The 19,251-nt window shown below is 45.4% G+C and overlaps 1 protein-coding gene across 7 annotated transcripts in view; it reads left to right on the forward strand.

Moving 5' to 3' along the window:
- The window catches only part of LOC119956454 (F-box only protein 47-like), a 54,910-nt gene that overhangs the window by 13,741 nt on the left and 21,918 nt on the right, over positions 1-19,251 (forward strand). For 5 of the 7 annotated variants that reach the window (XM_038783713.1, XM_038783716.1, XM_038783715.1 and 2 more), the window contains 5 exons: positions 1,925-2,104; positions 4,825-4,901; positions 8,657-8,734; positions 13,019-13,127; positions 18,819-18,995. In XM_038783713.1, coding sequence (XP_038639641.1) covers positions 1,925-2,104; positions 4,825-4,901; positions 8,657-8,734; positions 13,019-13,127; positions 18,819-18,995 — 621 coding nt within the window. Of the gene's footprint in view, positions 1-416; positions 508-1,924; positions 2,105-4,824; positions 4,902-8,656; positions 8,735-13,018; positions 13,128-18,818; positions 18,996-19,251 lie in introns of those variants that run through there. The other 2 variants (XM_038783720.1, XM_038783717.1) reach the window with 2 other exon arrangements.

The raw sequence follows: 19,251 nt of genomic DNA on the forward strand, positions 1-19,251 counted from the left end.
GTGCCTAACTTCATTATCTATTTGGATACACGGAAGGAACATAGAACATAGAACAGTACAGCACAGAACAGGGCCTTCGGCCCTCGATGTTGTGCCGAGCAAACTACTCAAACCCATGTATCCACCCTATACCCGTGACCCAACAACCCCCCCTTAACCTTACATTTTAGGACACTACGGGCAATTTAGCATGGCCAATCCACCTAACCCGCACATCTTTGGACTGTGGAAGGAAACCGGAGTACCCGGAGGAAACCCACGCACACACGGGGGGATGTGCAGACTCCGCACAGACAGTGACCCAGCGGGGAATTGAACCTGGGACCCTGGAGCTGTGAAGCATTTATGCTAACCACCATGCTACCGTGCTGCCCATGTAAGACAATTGGAGGAGTTATTTACACAACTGAAGTTGGTTGATTTAGTCACCACTTTGGCCAAAAACAAGGTTAAGTGACCTACCTCGGACACGTGGGACAGGGACATGTGGTACCCAGAACAACCAAGGTAAGGGTATTACTACATTTCCCCATTTCCGAAACAAAACGTGCGATTATGAGGTTCCCAGGCAAATGCTGGTACTTAGAAAAATTGTACCTAACTTTAGTACCATAGCGTTACCTTTGACTAATTTATTGCAGAAACAAAATGGTATGTTCCACAGAATGTCAAACAGCCTTTGAGAAATTGAGGGCCATATTGGTAAGCGAACCAGTGTTGGCCGCCCCTGATTTTTCTAAATTCTTTAAAATGGCCACGGATGCCAGCGACCTGATGTGGGGGCAGTTTTACGCCAGAGTTTTATTTCTTGTGCCTCTAAGTTTCTTAAAAGATCCTGACTTTCCCACAGATAGGGGCTGGATTAGCACAGGGCTAAATCGCTGGCTTTGAAAGCAGACCAAGGCAGGCCAGCAGCACGGTTCAATTCCCGTACCAGCCTCCCCGAACAGGCGCCGGAATGTGGCGATTAGGGCCTTTTCACAGTAACTTCATTGAAGTCTACTTGTGACAATAAGCGATTTTCATTTTTCATTCAGATGACAGATAACTTGAGCATTTTCATCCACAGGCTTTCTGTCACTGGAATTTGTCTTAAACCCTGAAGTGAGTTGCTCTCCAAACCTTTGTTGCAGAATGTGGATAGGTCTGTGCACCCTTTGTGGAGAGAAAATAAGACATAGGGCACGATTTACCACCCGGGTCCTGCCGGAATCAGAACGGGATGTGGCCGGTAGATCCCGGGAGAAGCCTTTCCCAGAATTCCTGACAGCCTTGACCCCTCGCATGATCTAACAAGATCTTGCGATCTGGATCCCACCAACAATGGGTAAGACCCAGACTCGCACAGATAAAAGAGCTTAAAAACCCATTTAGCTACGCTACTGCCCGATCGAACGGCCACCTGGCATCAATTGGCCTGGAGGAGCAGACCCCAGCCGTGCGTGTTCCGCACTGGTCCCCACAAACATGGGGGTGGTCTTCCAGGCAATTGGAGTCTCCATTTGGTCGACCTCCGGGCAGGGTCTCGAAGACCCCCCCCCACATGTGAGTTTGTGGGGTCCGGGAGTTGCGTTGGGGGGGGGGGGGGGGGGGGGGGGGGGACGACGTTTAGAGTTCAGGGTGTCGTTTTTGTTCCTGCATTGAGGATCTCTGCTCGTCGGAGCTCCTCAATGCAGGATATGCAGCTAAGTGCGGCCTCGGCAGGCGCTCCCCACTGGGGACCTGAAAAAAACCAGAGTGCCGTTAGATAGTGGGGTCATTCCTGTCTCTACAAGCACAGGGAACGACCCCTCGATTCCTGCTCAGAATGGACTCTTTTGTTTCTAGTTTAATCGTGCCCATAGTAAACGTTTTTTTTGCCCTCTTTAAAAATTGTGCATAATGATCAAACACAGTACCTTACTTTTTCACCCTGTTTTCTCAGTGACAGACATCAGTGTTCTGAGCATGACATCAAAAGTGGTTGGCACTCAGATTGTGGGCTACATTGCCACTTCATCTGGAATGAGACGGCTTTTATTGGAAGGATTCCACTCTACCGACATTTCCAAGAAATCAATTGCGATGCAACACTACAGATCCTTAGGTAACACGCTATCACAGGGTAAGGTACTGATCCACAGATATGAGCCGCCTCTTGTGCAAATGGTATTCTTTGCATGAAGCAGAAATTTAGTTTGCACTAGATGCGTAAATGGAGAACTTAGAAGAATTTCTTCTCACGCTAGTGGTTATTGAAGCTGATTCAATTGCAATGTTTAAGAGATACTTGACAAGTAAAACTGTAGAAAGATTGGGAAAGGGCACCAAAATGGCACTGCACTGTGTAGCTCCGGTCTGGAATTAACCGAGGCACAGACACAATGGGCAGAAATGCCTCCTTCCGTGTTTAAGTTCCCATGACTTTATTTTTAATTTTCTTTTTAAAATTTAGATTTTTTAAATTTTTCCAATTAAGGGTCAATTTAGTGTGACCAATCCACCTAACCTGCACATCTTTTGGGTTGTGGGGGCAAAACCGACACAAACACGGGGAGAATGTACAAAGTCCACACGGACAGTGACCCAGAGCCGGGATTGAACCTGGGTCCTCGGCGCCATGAGGCAGCAGGGCTAATCCACTGCGCCACCGTGCTGCCCAGTTCCCATGACTTTAAAAAAAAATAATAATAATTTTTATTGAAAAATTTTGAATTCCCCCCCCCCGGGTTGCTGCTGCTATTGACCAAGATACCTATCTTTGAGCCAGGAAGTCCAGAAAAGGCTGCCACCGTTTATAGAACCCTTGTATTGATCCTCTCCAATTTTATAAATCCCGCCATGTCACTGATCCAGGTCTCCACACTTGGGGGCCTCGCATCCTTCCACTGCAGCAAGAACCTCCGCCGGGCTACTAGGAACGCAAAGGCCAGGACACCGGCCTCTTTCGCCTCCTGCACTCCCAGCTTCACCGCAACTCCAAAAATCGCGAGTCCCCACCCTGGTTTGACTCTGGATCCAACCACCCTCGACACCGTCAGTTCCCATGACTTTATGATACATGAGTGCACCTCATTGCATGGCAAGTTATTTGATGGTACTGGGAGGCTTAGAGCATAGTCCAATTCAGCTCTCTCATGTTGACAATTATCAGGGTCGCACTATGCCAATTTCAAACAGAGTTCCTGGCTTTCTTTCTCATCTCTGTTTTTTTTGGGTGCAGGTGGCAGAAAAAGAATTACATAATATGGATGACAACTTCAAAAGGGTCACCAAATATCTAAGAATTTAGAGCACAGACACAAGCCATTCGGCCCATCAGGTTGATACTCCACACAAGCTTCTTCACAATATTTACTTCATCTGGAATCAGACGGCTTTTAGTGGAGGGATTCCACTCGAGTAATATTTCCAAGAAATCAATTGCAATGGAACTTCACCCCACCTAGCAACTGAACTTTTTATTCTTTTCCGCTTCATATTCTTATCTTGCTTTCCTTAAATTAATGTATGGGCAGAATTTTGGCACGGTGGTTCGCAGTGCTCTCTCAAAGTGGTAGGGACCTGTGTTCAATTCCGACCTCGGGTGACCATGTGAGTGGAGTTTGCGCATTTTCCCGTGTCCGGTTTCTTCCCACGGTCCAACGATGAGCAGGTGTATTGGCCATGCTAAATTGTCCCTCAGTGTCCAAAGGTTAGGTGGGGGGATTGGACGTGGGTGGGGTGCTCTTTCGGAGGGTCAGTGCAGACTCGATGGGCCGATTGGCCTCCTGCGCTGCACTGTAGGGATTCTATGATTGTATATTATTTCTGAGTTTCAAATTCTCACCAGTATGAGTAATGAAGTTCCTCCTGAATTTTTTACTGGATTTATTAGTGACTATTTTATGGTTCGTTCTTGGCTTTGGACTCTCCCACAATTGGAAACTTCTTTATGTCTACTCTGTTGAAGCCTGTCACTATTTTTAAGAATTCTGACGTTATCTCAGCCTTCTTCCTGGAGAAAGGAGCTTATTATTCGTGTCTTATAATATCAGAATGATTACAGCACAGAAGGGAACCATCAAGCCCAAAGTGGCTCTCTGCAACAGCTATTCAGCTGGTCCCATACCCCTGCCCTTTCCCCATACACCTTCAATTTTAAATCTTCAGGAGCTTATTCAATTTCCTTTTGAAAGCCACTATTGAATGTTTCCACTACACGCCCAGGCAGTGTCTTCCAGATCCTAACCACTCGCTGAGTAGAAAAAAATGTGGCTCGAGTCGATTTTGGTTCTTTTGCCAATCGCGTTACATCTGTGTGCTTAGCTTCTCGCCTGCTCTGCCAAAAGCAAAGGCTTCTCTATCCACTCTGTCTCGATGACAGGTGATTTTGAGCATCTCTATAAAACCTCCTCTCAAGTTTCTCTAAGGAGAACAAGTTCAGCTTCTTCAACCGATCTGTGCCTTCCCCAGTTCTCCCATTAACTGGAGCCCTCCCTGAATAACTGCTGCTCTCCATCAATCTCCTATATTCTTAGCCGATTCTCAATTCCTCCATTTACTGGTGTGCTCCCCTCCTCAACTAGTCCCCGCCGTGCCCCCCCCACCTCCCTCCACCAGCCCCAACATATACTGCCGGCCTTCCCTGATTCCTCTATTTACCGGTGGCCTGCCTGAAATTCCCCCATCCTCCGAAGGAAGAGGGAGACATTCTCGCACTCGATTGCTTCTTCAGCTGAGACCATCTAACTCATCAAAGACTGATAGTGAATTAGAATGAGAGGTTTGCACTTTGCAGTCATGGACCTCATTAACCTGTACAGCGTGTTATCACAGTAGTAATTTTTGATTTCTCCCACCCAGGTTTGTTGTTCAAAAGGTGTACCCTTTTGTTGCCCACTAAAGAGAGACTAAAATTTGTGCATAACCAATTATTAAAGGTAAGATGACGCGATTGTGAAGATTAAAAAAATGCCGTTTATAAGATATATAAACTCAGTGTAAATGATGATTAACGTCAACTCTGTTGAACCAATGCAAAATCTAAAAGTGTTCCAGTATAATTTTTATATGTGAGCAAATACTGAGGCCTGAGATGAATGACATTGTTATGCGAAATTTATGCCCTCCCTGAAGATAGGGCAGCACGGTAGCACAGTTGGTTCACAGCTCCAGGGTCTCAGGTTCGATTCTCGGCTTGGGTCACTGTCTGTGTGGAGTCTGCATGTTCCCTCCGTGTCTGCGGTTTCCTACCACAGTCCGAAGATGTGCAGGTTAGATGGATTGGCCATGCTAAATTGCCCTTAGTGTCCAAAAAAGGTTAGGTGGGTTTACGGGGATAGGGTAGAGGCGTGGACCTAAGTAGGGTGCACTTTCCAAAGGCCGGTGCAGACTCGATGGGCCGAATGGCCTTCTGCACTGTAAATTCGATGTTATTTTTGCCAAACAACACAGAATGGGTTGAGAACATCCAAAATGACTCATGGATAATTGCATCTGCAGAGTATTTTGATTCGTTCATGGGATGTGGGCGTCGCTGGCTGGGACAGCATTTATTGCCCACCCCGAGGGCAATTAACAGTCAACCACATTGCTGTGGGTCTGGAGTCACATGTAGGCCAGACCAGGTAAGGACGGCAGATTTCCTTCTCTTGAAGGACATTAGTGAACCAGATGGTTTTTTACAACAATCAGTGTGCCTGAGGTTCTAGATTCAATAAAGACAGCTGCAATAAATAGTAAACTTGGATTGCTGAGTCCGGAATCAGGTGTCCTTACTTTCAAAATGATCATTGTATGTTCAGTAAACTGGATAATCCACATATTCTGTAATTGGCTGTATTTTCTCTGGCATTCCTTCTTTTTTCATCTTTACCTGATTCCGGACCCTGCCAGCAGAATGTGATTTAATTTCATTCTGTGTAGAGGGATGGCTGGGTCATTGCGATTCTGAGACCACTTTCTGATGGGGGCGGCACGGCGGCGCCGTGGTTGGCACTGCTGCCTACGGCGCTGAGGACCCGGGTTCGATCCCGGCCTCGGGTCACTGTCTGTGTGAAGTTTGCACATTCTCCCTGTGTCTGCGTCGGTTTCACCCCCACAACCCAAAGATGTGCAGGGTAGGTGGATTGGCCACACTACATTGCCCCTTAATTGGAAAAAAATAATTGGGTACTCTAAAATATTTTTAAAAATTTGTCTTTCAAATGAAGTGTTAAACTAAAGCCCCATGTCCCCTCTTCGGTAGATGTAAAAGATCCCAAAGCACTTTCTGAAAATTAGCTGCTCCTTTATCTTGCCTGATATTTGTCCCTCATCCGACATTGCTAAAGCAGATTGTCTGTACATTATTTCAGTACTGTTTGTAAAATCTTGCTGAGTGTAAATTGGCTGCTATGTTTCTTACATTACAACATGCTACATTAAAAATGCTACATCAGCTTTGTCACATCCAAGTCCATGACCACGTGGTGTATAAATGCAAATTCTTTCTTTTTCTGGCCCTAGTAATGTTACCTGTGGTCATGATCACCAACTCATCCAGCCCCAAGTGCTTACATACTGCTCATGTTCAGATTTGTCCTCAAATCCTGGCCATGCTCCTTCAGACCTACTTCCATTCTATAATTTTCCCACTTGCTCCCTTTGAACCTTACAGGCGGTTTAATCTTGATTTGTGCTGTTAACCCTGATTCACCCTTGGCCCTGGCTTTTCTCTTCCCAGGCCATTTTACACCATCCATGCTCCTTGCATCTTTCCAGAATCCCACTTGTTTTCCTTACCTTACTGCTGTTACGAACCCGATGGGTGAGAATTTGAACCCAATTTGTTTTTGCCCATTACTTTCCATTTGACAGGAAATCAAGGGCCATTCAAAAAGAACCTGAGGCCTTATTTTGATTTTTAAATATTTCAAGGGCTTTGCTTTTGCTACTTTAACTGGATGTATATCGCAAACTTTAAGTAGTCTTTATGTGAAGGAGAGCGTCCTGCTATTAGTCCTGAATCTGCTTTTTGCTAGTTTGAACTTGTGTCCCTTTGTCCTACTCTAGCTTTATTTTAGATTTATATTTTCAATTCTTTTAATTTATTTGGTACTTTTGTAATCCAACAAGGTATTCAGGTGAAATTTTTTTACCTAGAGAGTGGTGAGAATGTGGAACTTGGGGCTGGATTCTCCGATTCTGAGGCTATGTCCCGACGCCGGCATGGGAACGGTGGTGTTTAATGACCGAAGATTCGACGTAAAATGGCCACCGATCCTCTGTTTTGCTGGAAGCTAGGAGCCGAGCAGCTTGGCGCACCCGGCTCTAGCTGCCGATACGGCCTGGAGAATTACCTGGTTCATGGCTGCGCATGCGCATGGCGGCGGCTTGAAGTGTCCCCCCTTTAGCCAGCTCGCGCGCCCCGGACCACCCCCCAACAGTGTCCCTTGCCCCTGACAAAGTCCTCCCTGCCTGCGGATCGGCCCTCCCCGACTGAGTCCGCAGCGGTCACGCCGAGTTCCCGAAGGATGATAGCACACGCGATCGACATCATCGGGACCCCGGCCAGTTGGGGCGGAGCATCGGGGGGTGAGCCTCAGGCAACGTCCTGAGGCCGTTCGTACGGCCTGCGGTGTACTAGCAGAGTACGCCGCTTTGGAGGGGACGGACAATCATGAAAGCCACCCCCATTTGGTCGGAAACGTGTATTCTCCGGCCGATCGCCGAACACGATTTCTGCGACCAGAGAATCCCGCCCAAGGTACCACATGGAGCGGTTGCAGAAAGTAGCATAAATGCATGTGAAAGAGAAGCTAAAATAAATATTTGAGAGAGAAAGGAATAGAAAAATGTGCTAATTGGGTTGGATGAAATGGGTTGAGAGTGGACTGGTGTGTGGAGAATAAATACAGGCATAGATTTGTTGCGCCAAATGGCATGTTTCTGTAATTTTAAAATTTTAAAAATAAATTTAGAATACATCATTCTTTTTTTTTCATTTAAGAGGCAGTTTAGCGTGCCAATTCACCCACTGGTGAGGGGGTGAGACCCATGTAGACACGAGGGAGAATATGCAAACTCCACACGGGCAGTGATCTGGGACTGGGATCAAACCTGGGTCCTCTGCGCCGTGAGGTAGCAGTGCTAACCACTGGGCCACCGTGCTGTCCTGTCTGTGTAATTTATAATTCTGTGTAAGATCACATCTCAGTTGCTTCCTTTCCTGGCTGAAAAGCTGAAATTTATGCAATTTTTCAGATCTTTGACTTCAAGGATCAGCCTCCTGGCTCTTCTCTGCAATACCTCCAGAAATTGGATGTGTTTTTGCATCAAGAGCTGCACACAAGACTGAAGGTGCAATGTACATGGCCAGAGCACTGTACAAATTGCTCATTCATTCTTCAACCTTCCATTCTGCAACTTTTGCTATGTAGTTCATTTCCAAATGTTTGTTCAGGTCCAAAACAAAAAGAAACATTACGAACCCTGAATATCTGAAATAAGAAAGAAAATTCTGTAAATTCGCCACCGGTCAATCAGCATCTGAAAGAGAAGCAATGGTCGATGTTTCAATGTGATTCATTATCAGAACTAGGCAACCCTGAATGGGCTGTCACTAAAGGTTATCCTAGATTTTTTGTTCCAATATCTTCTGCTTCTCTGTTAATATTGCTCTTGAAAGTGCTTTTTTATTCTTTCTCTTGGTCAGAATCCATGCTTTAGGATGGGCGGCTGTACTATGTTTGCACAGTGTTCAGGATTTGCCTGTTTCGGGATGTTATTGCAGGTAAGGCTCGGGCAGTCATATTATAAGTAGTGATGTTACATTGAGGTTTTCAAGGCATTCAAGAAGAATTGGATTATTATCTGAAAAGGGAGATGGTAAGAGACGGAGAATGACACATGGTTTATTGGCACAGACACAGCAGGCTGAATATGCTCCTGCTGTGATTCTGTTAACAGTAGTGTAACACATTAATAATATTTTAAAAGACTGTAAAGATCTACTATGGAATTTAATTCTTTACCGTAGAGGGCTGGGTCACTAAGTATGTTCAGAAAGTGAATCGAGGGTGAGAACATAGAACATAGAACACTGCAGCGCAGTACGGGCCCTTCGGCCCTCGATGTTGCGCCGACCTGTGAAACCATCTGAAGCCTATCTGACCTACACTATTCCATTTCATCCATATGTCTATCCAGTGACCACTTAAATGCCCTTAAAGTTGGCGAGTCTACTACTGTTGCACGCAGGGCGTTCCACACCCCTACTACTCTCTGAGTAAAGAAACTGCCTCTGACATCTGTCCTATATCTACCACCCCTCAATTTAAAGCTATGTCCCCTCGTGTTGGTCATCACCATCCGAGGAAAAAGACTCTCACTGTCCACCCCATCTAACCCTCTGACTATCTTATATGTCTCTATTAAGTCACCTCTCAGCCTTCTCCTCTCTAACGAAAACAACCTCAAGTCCCTGAGCCTTTCCTCATAAGACCTTCCCTCCATACCAGGCAACATCCTAGTAAATCTCCTCTGAACCCTTTCCAAAGCTTCCACATCCTTTCTATAATGTGGTGACCAGAACTAACGTTAACGGGATAAGGTGGGAAAGTGGAATTGAGGATTATCATATCAGATCAGTCATGATCTCATTAAAAGGCAGAGCAGACTCGATAGGCCAAATGGCCTGATTCTGCTCCTGCATCTGATGGTTTTATAGTCTAACTGTATTTTCCCAAATTATTGTCAGTTGTTTTTGTTCCCCCTTTTAAAACCAATTCCTGCTATAAAATATTGTTATGTGTCATAGAAATAATAATAGATTTGTTTGATTCACATAGGTATGTGGAGGGTATGAAATTTGGGTCAAGGAGGCTAGGGTTAGACATTCATGCGTAGACTGTGGAAGCAGCAGGCGCAATTGGCCGAATGGTCTTTATGTTTTTGTCCTTGGATAATCTGAAAGGATGACTATGCTTTATGGCAACTCATTAATTCTTGGGATGTGGATGGCATTGTGAAGATTGGAAATTATTGCCCACCCCAGTGCCTTGAGAAGATGGTAGTGAGCTGTCAGAGTACCGCTGACACAGCAGTTCTGATATAACTGAATGTCTTGATAGGTCTCTTTCAGGCCCTATTAAAAGTTAACTGTGTTGGTGTGGAACCGGAGTTAGGCCAGATAGGCAGATTTACTTTCCTTCAGGGCATTAACAAGCCAGTTGTATTTTTTTCACAACCTGACAGTTTCATAGTCACTTTTACCTTTACCACCTTTTCAAAACTGAATTTAGATTCTCAAATTGCCATGGTGGGATTTGAGTTTGTATCTTTCAATTATTAGTCCAGGTTTCTGAATTGCTACTTTATTATGCCTACAAGTCTAGCTGAGCATTGGCTGGAGGCAGTTTTCTTTTTCATTCAGCCTGTCTGTGGTGCTTTTATTCAGGTAAGCTTGAGTATTCCCTGAGCAAAAGATCAAATTCCTTTGGTGACAGTGAGTTGGAACTAGAACACCAACAGACTGTGTCACTTGATTCCTACCCCCCCCCCCCCCCCCCCCCCCGCCCCCCCCAAGAATCTGAAGAGCTGGACACCACCAAGGTGCCCAGCTTGGATCTTTGCCAGAGTTTGCGCAGTCATGGTAAGGCCTCTTGATATGTTTCAGTGAGCTGGAACTAATGATCGCATAATGTTCAGCACCATTCGTGACTCCGCAGATGTGGAAGCAGTCCTGTCCAAATGCAGCAAGAACCTGGACAATATCCAGGTTTGGGCTGACAAGTGGCAAGTAACATTCTTGCCACACAAGTGCCAGGCAATGACCATCTCCGACAAGAAAGACTCTAATCATTGCCCGTTGCCATTCAATAGCATTACCGCTGCTGAATCCCTCACTGTCAACATATTGGGGATTACCATTGACCAGAAACTGAACTGGAGTAGCCATATAAATACTGTGGCTGTGCGGGCAGCACGGTGGCACAGTGGGTTAGCATTGCAGCCTCACGGCGCCGAGGTCCCAGGTTCGATCCAGCTCTGGGTCACTGTCCGTGTGGAGTTTACACGTTCTCCCCGTGTTTGCGTGGGTTTCGCCCCCACAACCCAAAGATGTGCAGGGTAGGTGGATTGGCCACGCTAAATTGCCCCTTAATTGGAAAAAATGAATTGGGTACTCTAAATTTAAAAAAATAAAACAATAAAAAATACTGTGGCTGCAAGAGGTCAAAGGCTAAAAATCCTACAGCAAGAGATACTACAGACCAGTGAGTTTCACATCAGTGGTAGGGAAAATTCTGAAGGAGATAATCTATCTCCACTTAGAGAGGCAAGGTTTGATCAGGAATAGTCAGCATGGCTTTGTCAGAGGGAGGTCATGCCTAACAAATTTGATTGCATTTTTGAGCATGTGACCAGGTGTGTAGATGAGGGTAGTGCAATTGATGTAGTTTACGTGGACTTAAGCAAAGCCTTTAACAAGGTCCCACATGCGAGACTTATAAAGAAGTGGCACACCATAACATTCAAGGCTATGGGCCAAGTGCTGGCAAATGGAATTAAGTCGGCAGGTCAGGTGTTTTTCATGCGTTGGTGCAGACTTGATGGGCCGAATGGCCTCTCATGCACTGTATTATTCTGTGATCCTGAGTAACTCACCTCCCGACTCCTTAAAGCCTGTCCACCGTCTACAAGTGTGTGATGGAATACTTGCCATTTGCCTGGATGAGTGCAACTCCAAAAATGCTTAAGAAGCGCAACACCATCCAGGACAAAGCAACCCACTTGATTGGCACTCCTTCTACAAGTAGTCACTCCCTCTACCACCAATGTACAATGACAGCCGCGTGTACCATCTACAAGATGCACTGTAGGAACTCACCAACGCTCCGTACGCAGCACCTTCCAAACCCATGACCATTACCAGCTGGAAGGACAAGGGCAGCAGATACATAGGAGCAATATCACCTGGAAGTTCCCTTCCAAGCCAAACACTATCCTGACTTGGAAGTATAATCACCATTTCTTCACTGTCACTGGGCTGATGCTGAAACTCCCTAACAGCACTGTGGGTGTGCCTACACCACAGGAACTGCAGCGATTCAAGAAGGCAGCTCACCACCACCGTCTCAAGGACAATTGAAGATGGACAATACATACTGGCCTGGAAAGCGTGGTCCACATCCAATAATTGAATTTCAAAAAATTCTGCCCTCACCAAAAGAAAGCCCTAAAGGTCATCCTGGAAACTTTCCGGGATGTAAGGGTGCAGTCAGATGGGGGATGGGTAATCTAGTGATTGGGGTGGTCAGTGTTGCAGTGGAGGGGTATCTGGGTGGGGGGGGTGGGAGGAAGGGTGAGTGTGATGGAGTTGTCACGGGGAATAGTTGGGAGTGGGGATCATTGGGTAGACGGGGTGGGGTTGGTTGATGGTTGTTTTTTTTTTCAGGGGGTTCCAGTGGGGAGTCGAGGGGTCAGTCACTTAGTTGCCCAGGAATTAGAACTGGTTTTAATCTGTCTAATTTTTCCTGGGTAACTATTTGTAAGTAAGTTGGAACTATCTTAAGTCTCCAACTTTACATCAAGAGTTTCGGAGGCTCTGGACGCAGGGGAATTGGCCAACGAAGTTGAAAATTCCCGGGTAATTCCTTCAAATTCCTTGCATTAGAACTTTCAAGAAATCCCCCAGCACATCTTCCGGGGTGGAGACCGGGAGATCTGAACTCATTATTTTCCATTTCCAGCCTGCAACCATTTTATGTCCTTCCTAATGTCTACACTACCTTTTAGTGTAAATTGGGGCAGGTTTTATTTTGTTTCTTACCCATTCGAATTATATGCTGTGGCATGACTTGACCGGAAGAAAATATTGTGGACGAGTTAACCTACCAGCTCCTGTTCATTCTGGATGTTTTTAGAGGGACTTTATTGGAGAAGTAATCCTTCTCTATTGTGAAATTGGGAGACTTCTGAAGGAAAGAAAGCAATCAAGTAAATGAAGGGAGACAGAAAAAGAGAACTCCATATTTGCTTTGCCTTTTAATGTATATTTTCTTCGGCCTTCCTGCAGACTCTTATAGCAGGATGGGATGAGCTGGAGTGCCATCGTGTGTTTAACTTTCTGAACGAAAGTGCGAATCTGCCACGGAAAATGCAAAGTGTGGTGTGCAGCAGACCAGGTAAATTGGTTGAAATTACAATGCAGCAGACAAGGCCAATCAGTAAAGCATATTGCAAAACATGGCGTACATGTAAATTGATGGAAGCGTAATTTTAACTAAGCTGAAGGAATTTATGGGTAAGGGAAGCGCCTGAGAAAGATTGCTAAGCCTGACAGTGTTCTGGAGTTGAGAGAAAATATTAGCGATTCAACCATTAACAGCAATTTGCTTCAGTGAACATGTCATTCCAGCTCTGTCTGTTAATTCAGCACCCATGTAATGCTGGGCTCAGCAAGTTTTTTGCAGCCAGAAGCCCTGGTGAAGTCATCGAAAGCAATCACCGTTTAACCAAAAATAATCTGTATAGACATTTGATGACTCAATGGATAAATGAACTCTTGATGTGGTACTAAACCACACAAACCAAAAAAGTCCCAGGATGTTTGCTCCCGTGTAGTTGAAGAGCTGGCCTCTAGCTGGGCCAGCAGTTGACCTCATCACCCCTGGGTTGCGGAGGAAGAAAATCTTCCATTGTTCCTGCTCCCAGTCGTTTTCCAATGACTTGAGCTTCCCTGTATGATAAAATAGCTCGTCAACATTTACATGCAAGGCTCACACATGAAGAATTGACACAGGCAAAGTTCTAGAGTGCGGCTAGTAAGAACAAGAGGTGTGAGCTTCAAGAAAATAATATATGCATGTGTACGAAATGACTAGGATGACAAGTTCCATACATTTTTTATTATTTATTTATTTTTAATTTAAAAAAAATATATTTTGAGTACTCAATTTATTTTTCCACTTAAGGAGCAATTTAGCGTATTCAATCCACCTGCCCTGCACATCTTTGGGTTGTGGGGGCAAAACCCATGCAAAATTGGGGAGAATGTGCAAATTCCACACCGACAGTGACTCAGAGCCGGGATCGAACCTGGGACCTCAGTGCCGTGAGGCAGCAGTGCTACCCACTGCGCCACCGTGCTGCACACAAAGTCCATACATAACCTTTAGTTTTGGGGACAGTGGTTAGTACTGTTGCGTCATAGCGCCAGGGTCCCAGGTTCAATTCCCGGCTTGGGTCATTGTCTTTGTGGAGTCTGCATGTTCTCCCCGTGTCAGAGTGGGTTACCTCCAGGTGCTCTCATTTTCTCCTACAAGGGCCAGCAGTTGACCTCATCACCCCTGGGTTGCGGAGGAAGAAAATCTTCCATTGTTCCTGCTCCCAGTCGTGCTTATCAGGTGAATTAGACATTCTGAATTCTCCCTCTGTGCACCCGAACAGGCGCCGGTGTGTGCCGACGAGGGGATTTTCACAGTAACTTCACTGCAGTGTTAATGTAAGCCTACTTAAGATTATTATTATTACTAGTAGCTATTTGATGTGTAATAAGGAGCTTGATGGTTGACTCCTTTTGAAGAGGGATGTACAAATAGGATTCACGGCCTAGTTCCAAAATACTGATAATAGTTAGCTCTAGATTTTCCAATTGTAATAGCTTAATGATCGCGGTAATTGAATGAAAGAAAATGGCTCCATAAGGTTCGAAAATAAAAAGATTATTTATTATCAGCGATAAAGTAAACGATTGGCAAACCTTGGCTTTAACACCCTTAAATAAGATTTTCAATTGCAGCACTTAATTTTTGCCACCAGAGGATGCTGCAGTATTATTTAGTTTGTCAAATGATAGAGAAGTTTAAACTCTCTATGCTGCCTCTTTTCTGCGGGAATAACATATCAGCCTGATTATATAGCTGCGTGAAAGAGCCTAAGCAGTGGGGCTCCCCAGAGCATTGATGTGCTGTGCAATGGACCGATAGGACTTGCGTTTTTGCATTCCTGTGATTTCTCACTCTCCATCCCACTACTAATGGGAGAGCAGTAAGATGTTGCTGAGAGTGGATGGAGGTCAGGTCTTTCTCCAACTACCAACCAGGTGAACCGAAAAGATCTTACGGCACTACTTCAAAAATAAAGACCGGGGACTTCTCCCTGGTATTCTGGTCAATATCTATCCCTCAACCAACACTCAAAACAGATTATCTGGCCATAATTGCATTGTTGTTTGTGGGAACTTGCTGTGTGCAATCTGGCTCCAATATTTCCTACATTACAATAGCAGCTAGGGTTTCATAAAATGTATACAAGTGGTTAGAATCTGGAATACACTGCCTGAGAGCACGGTGGGTGCAGATTCAAATGTGGTTTCAAAAGATAATTGAATAATTTGAATAGAAAATATTTGCAGGGCAATGGAGAAAAGGAAGCTCGCTGAGTTGCTCTTGCGGAAAACATGTGTGGACACAACGGGCTGAGTGACCTCCTTCTGTGCTGTAATCTTTCTATGATTGAATGATACTTCATTGGCTGTAAAGCATCTGGGATGCTTGAGGTTGTAAAAGGGTGTTATATAAATGCAAGTCCTTTTTTCATTTTTGACCAAGTGAAGTGATTGAGTCCGTCAGAATAGAACTGATCTGGCCTGGGGAGGGGAAGGAAGTTTGTTGGACTCAACAATGCTCTCTATCCACAATGAAACTCTTTTGTGTGTTTTATAAGCCCCATACACAAACAGCAGTTTAAACGTGTTCCCTGCCACGAAGGCATTTAAATGGCCAGGTAACCTGCTCCCAGGCTTTTGCCAATGCTGTTCTTGAGTTGATTGTTAAAAGGCAAGGGGACAAAGCAACCAGGAAGCTCATCCAATTTTCTCCCTCTAGGGCAAGTGCCTCGTGTGCGCTCTGCATCTTTGCCAGTGGCGTATCCCTGCAATAGCAACTGACAGTGGTAAAAAACCTAGTTATTTACCTTCAGCCCACCAATCTATCTCAAATCACATTAGAGCGTTCTAACACTGCTATGTGCTTTTGTTGATGAGGTTTTATGGCAGCAAAAGACATTGTGCAGTATTAGAGAGCATAAACCTATTCAGTTAAGGTCCAGAAAAGCCCATCACTTATTAACTTGAAGGACTAAAGAATTTGTGCTTATATTTGTGCTTATATTTTATGGCATTTGTCTACTTATAGACATTTGGATATGACATTATCCTTTTGCTCACCATTTTCAATTTGAAAAAGGATCTACCAGCAATTTCCCTCGCGCAAGAGCTCCTAGACCTGGGGCTTGTCATGAAAGCCACGTTCCTTGGGATCCCAACACAATTTTTGAAAGGACTGGCAGGGGGAGGGGACAGGAACCTCATGCTGCAAATTAATAGTCGCTTAAGCTCCTTAAGGAGTTTATTAAGGGGCCTGTTTGACGCAGAATTGAATTTTTAAACTTTAGTTCGGTGAACCTGAACAGTCAGGTACATGTTGGTACACAGCTGCCACGGACCCAATTAAAGTTTATCTGTCTTTGTTTTTTTTAGCCTGTTTTTCCCAAGACCTACTTCTGCCAATGTGAGAGATAGATCCTTTCATGGCCTCTTTCCGTCAACTCTGAGGCGCTGGCTGCTCTCTTTGAAAGCTCCTAGAATGTTTGCCACCTGCCTTTACCACTGATTCCAGGCTGGCAGCCCACCTTTGATGTCTGTTCTTGGGCATCGAGTTTGCCTCCTGGACAAATAGGCCATTCAAATTTAAAAACTGCATTGCAATGGTGATATTGAGAAATGGGTTTGTTGCAGTTATGAGGTGTATAAGATTATAATTTGGGACTGTGCCTTTAATTTAGTGTAAAATGAAGGGGGGGGGGGGGGGGGGGTCATATGGCCTGTTCTGTTTTCTGCTTAACAGGCTTGGGTGAGGGAGGGGGCTGTTAAAGATTAATGGAAGGACCAAATTATTTTACTGGGAACAGGATGTAAAGCATTTACACTTGGAGACATTGACAACAGTCTATGTGCAAACACTGAGTGATTGTGAGACTCCAAAGTCCGAGGAAAGTGTTGAGAATATCATGGTTCTTTAAATGATACATTTACTTCCAAGGATAGTTAATCACTATTTCTACCTGAATACAAGGCCCAAGTGATTCCATTTGCCATGGTGATGGGCTTTGAGAAAGGAATGGTCTAAGAGTTCCTGAGTCTTAAAGACAAGGTTAGTTTTCCATGATTTAGGAGAGGGAGAGCAGCTGTAGGCAGTGCGCCACTGTGGTTCACCATACATAAATGCGGGCGGGAGCTCACTCTCAGATTGAAAAGACCACACTCATTAGGATTTAAAACGAGGCTTGAAGATTTGCCTCATATGTGCTAGAGGAAGAACCTCCAGGGGAAAGAAACTTCACAGTGAAAGACAGTTCTGGGATGAAATGTTTCCAGGCTGAGAAATGAAAAGAACAAAAATAAAGGGAGTTAAGAATCACTTTGGACTGAATTCTGGGAGAATTGAATGTCTACTTGAAGGCCATTGTAAAGTATGGCGGGATTCTCCCTTAGGGGGACTAAAGTCCCCACGCCCGCCGGAAAACGGGCGAGAATCACTCCGGACTTTTTTCTGGAAAGTCTGGGGTGATTCCCCGTTTTCCAGGAGGCTAGTAGACCTCCGGAGTGCGTCCCACAGCTCTGCTGTACAGTCCGTGCGGCTGCGCATGCGCACGGCGACCGCAAGCGGGTCTGCGCATGTGTGCGGCGGCTCCCCTCGGCACGGGCACCGCCAACAAGGTGGACCCACACAGCGGGTCTGCGCGGAAGAAGATAGGATGCTCCTGGATCGCGATGGCCCACCGATCGGTGTCCTCCGATCGCGGGCCTGCCTGTTGTCGAGGCCCCACTCCCCGATGTCCGATCCCCACGCCCCCCACCATAACGCCCACATCAGCCGCGACTCCGAGTTCCCAAGCGGAACCACATTAGAACTACGCCGGCAGCAACTCGGCCGGTCAATCGTGGAGGATCGCCGGGGGGGGGGGGGCTTTTCCAACGGCCCTCAACCGGCACCGCATAAATCGCGTGCGTGCGAATGGTGGCGATTCCCTGGTGTATGGAGAATCGCGTCCCGGCGTGGGGGCCTATTTTGGGTGATTCTCTGCGTCGAGCGTGATTTCAGCGCGGAGGGTCAGAGAATCTTTGAAGTATGTTTTCAGTCTTGCTAATAGAAAAAGGGGAATGTTCTGTTTAGTGGTTTAAAGTACCACATTAGTTGCCGACAAAGATAATGTTTAGTCAGTGTAGATTTCAGTCTTTTGTTACAGTAAAGGTTACAAAATTTGAAATCTTGCTGTGTCACCTTTTAGCTTTTAACTGGAAGTTCAAATTTATTATTTGAATTGTAACAGGGTTGGGAATCTGAAATTCATCTGGGTATCGGGTTCCTGATCCCACTTCAAAAATCCGACCTAGACTATCAGATAATGTGACTATCCACTGTTATTATTTTCACCACATTTATTAGTTTTACTACCTGGTTTTCTTCTTTCTCATGAGGTGTTTGGGGGGGGGGAAGCGAAGGATGGATCAGGATTAAATGTAACTTTGCAGAGCAAATTGTAAGAATGTTTTATTCAATAACACATATAGTTCATTCCTAGTTGTATCAGTTGTACCTACAGTGTTAAATTTTACTCTACCGCCCATTTTCCTGTCCCAACATCTTCCCTGCTATATCCCCAACCCCCAACAAATCCACGCAGTGCTATTCAGTCTGAAGGATAGAATTCTGGTGAAACAACTATTCTGGCGATCTGAAATCTATAAATAATGCATCGTTGTCTTGGGATTTTAGAATTTCTACAACTTTTCTGTGTTGTGCTTGAAATAGGTGCAACTAGAAAGCTGGAGCTACAGGTCCGTCTGTTTTATCGCCGCATTCTCTTAGATCACTGGGAGCACCAGTGCGATATAGCTTTCTGGCTGACTCGCATCCTGAAGCCATGGCCGATGGTGAACCAAGCAAGACTGCTGTACTTGCTGTATGGGCCCATGTCACTCAGCGATGGTAAGGACTGGCACAGAACACTTTTCTTTTGTAAATTTAGAGTACCCAATTATTTTTTTTTCCAATGAAGGGGCAATTTGGCATGTCCAATCCACCTACCCTGCACATCTTTTTGAGTTGTGGGGGTGAGACCCACACAGTCGCGGGGAGAATGTGCAAACTCCACAGGTACAGTGACCTGGGGCCGGAATCGAGCCAGGGTTCTCGGCGCCGTGAGGCAGCAGTGCTAACCACTGCACCACCGTGCCGCCTGAGG

Source organism: Scyliorhinus canicula, chromosome 23 (assembly GCF_902713615.1).
Source record: "Scyliorhinus canicula chromosome 23, sScyCan1.1, whole genome shotgun sequence".
Taxonomy (NCBI): domain Eukaryota; kingdom Metazoa; phylum Chordata; class Chondrichthyes; order Carcharhiniformes; family Scyliorhinidae; genus Scyliorhinus; species Scyliorhinus canicula.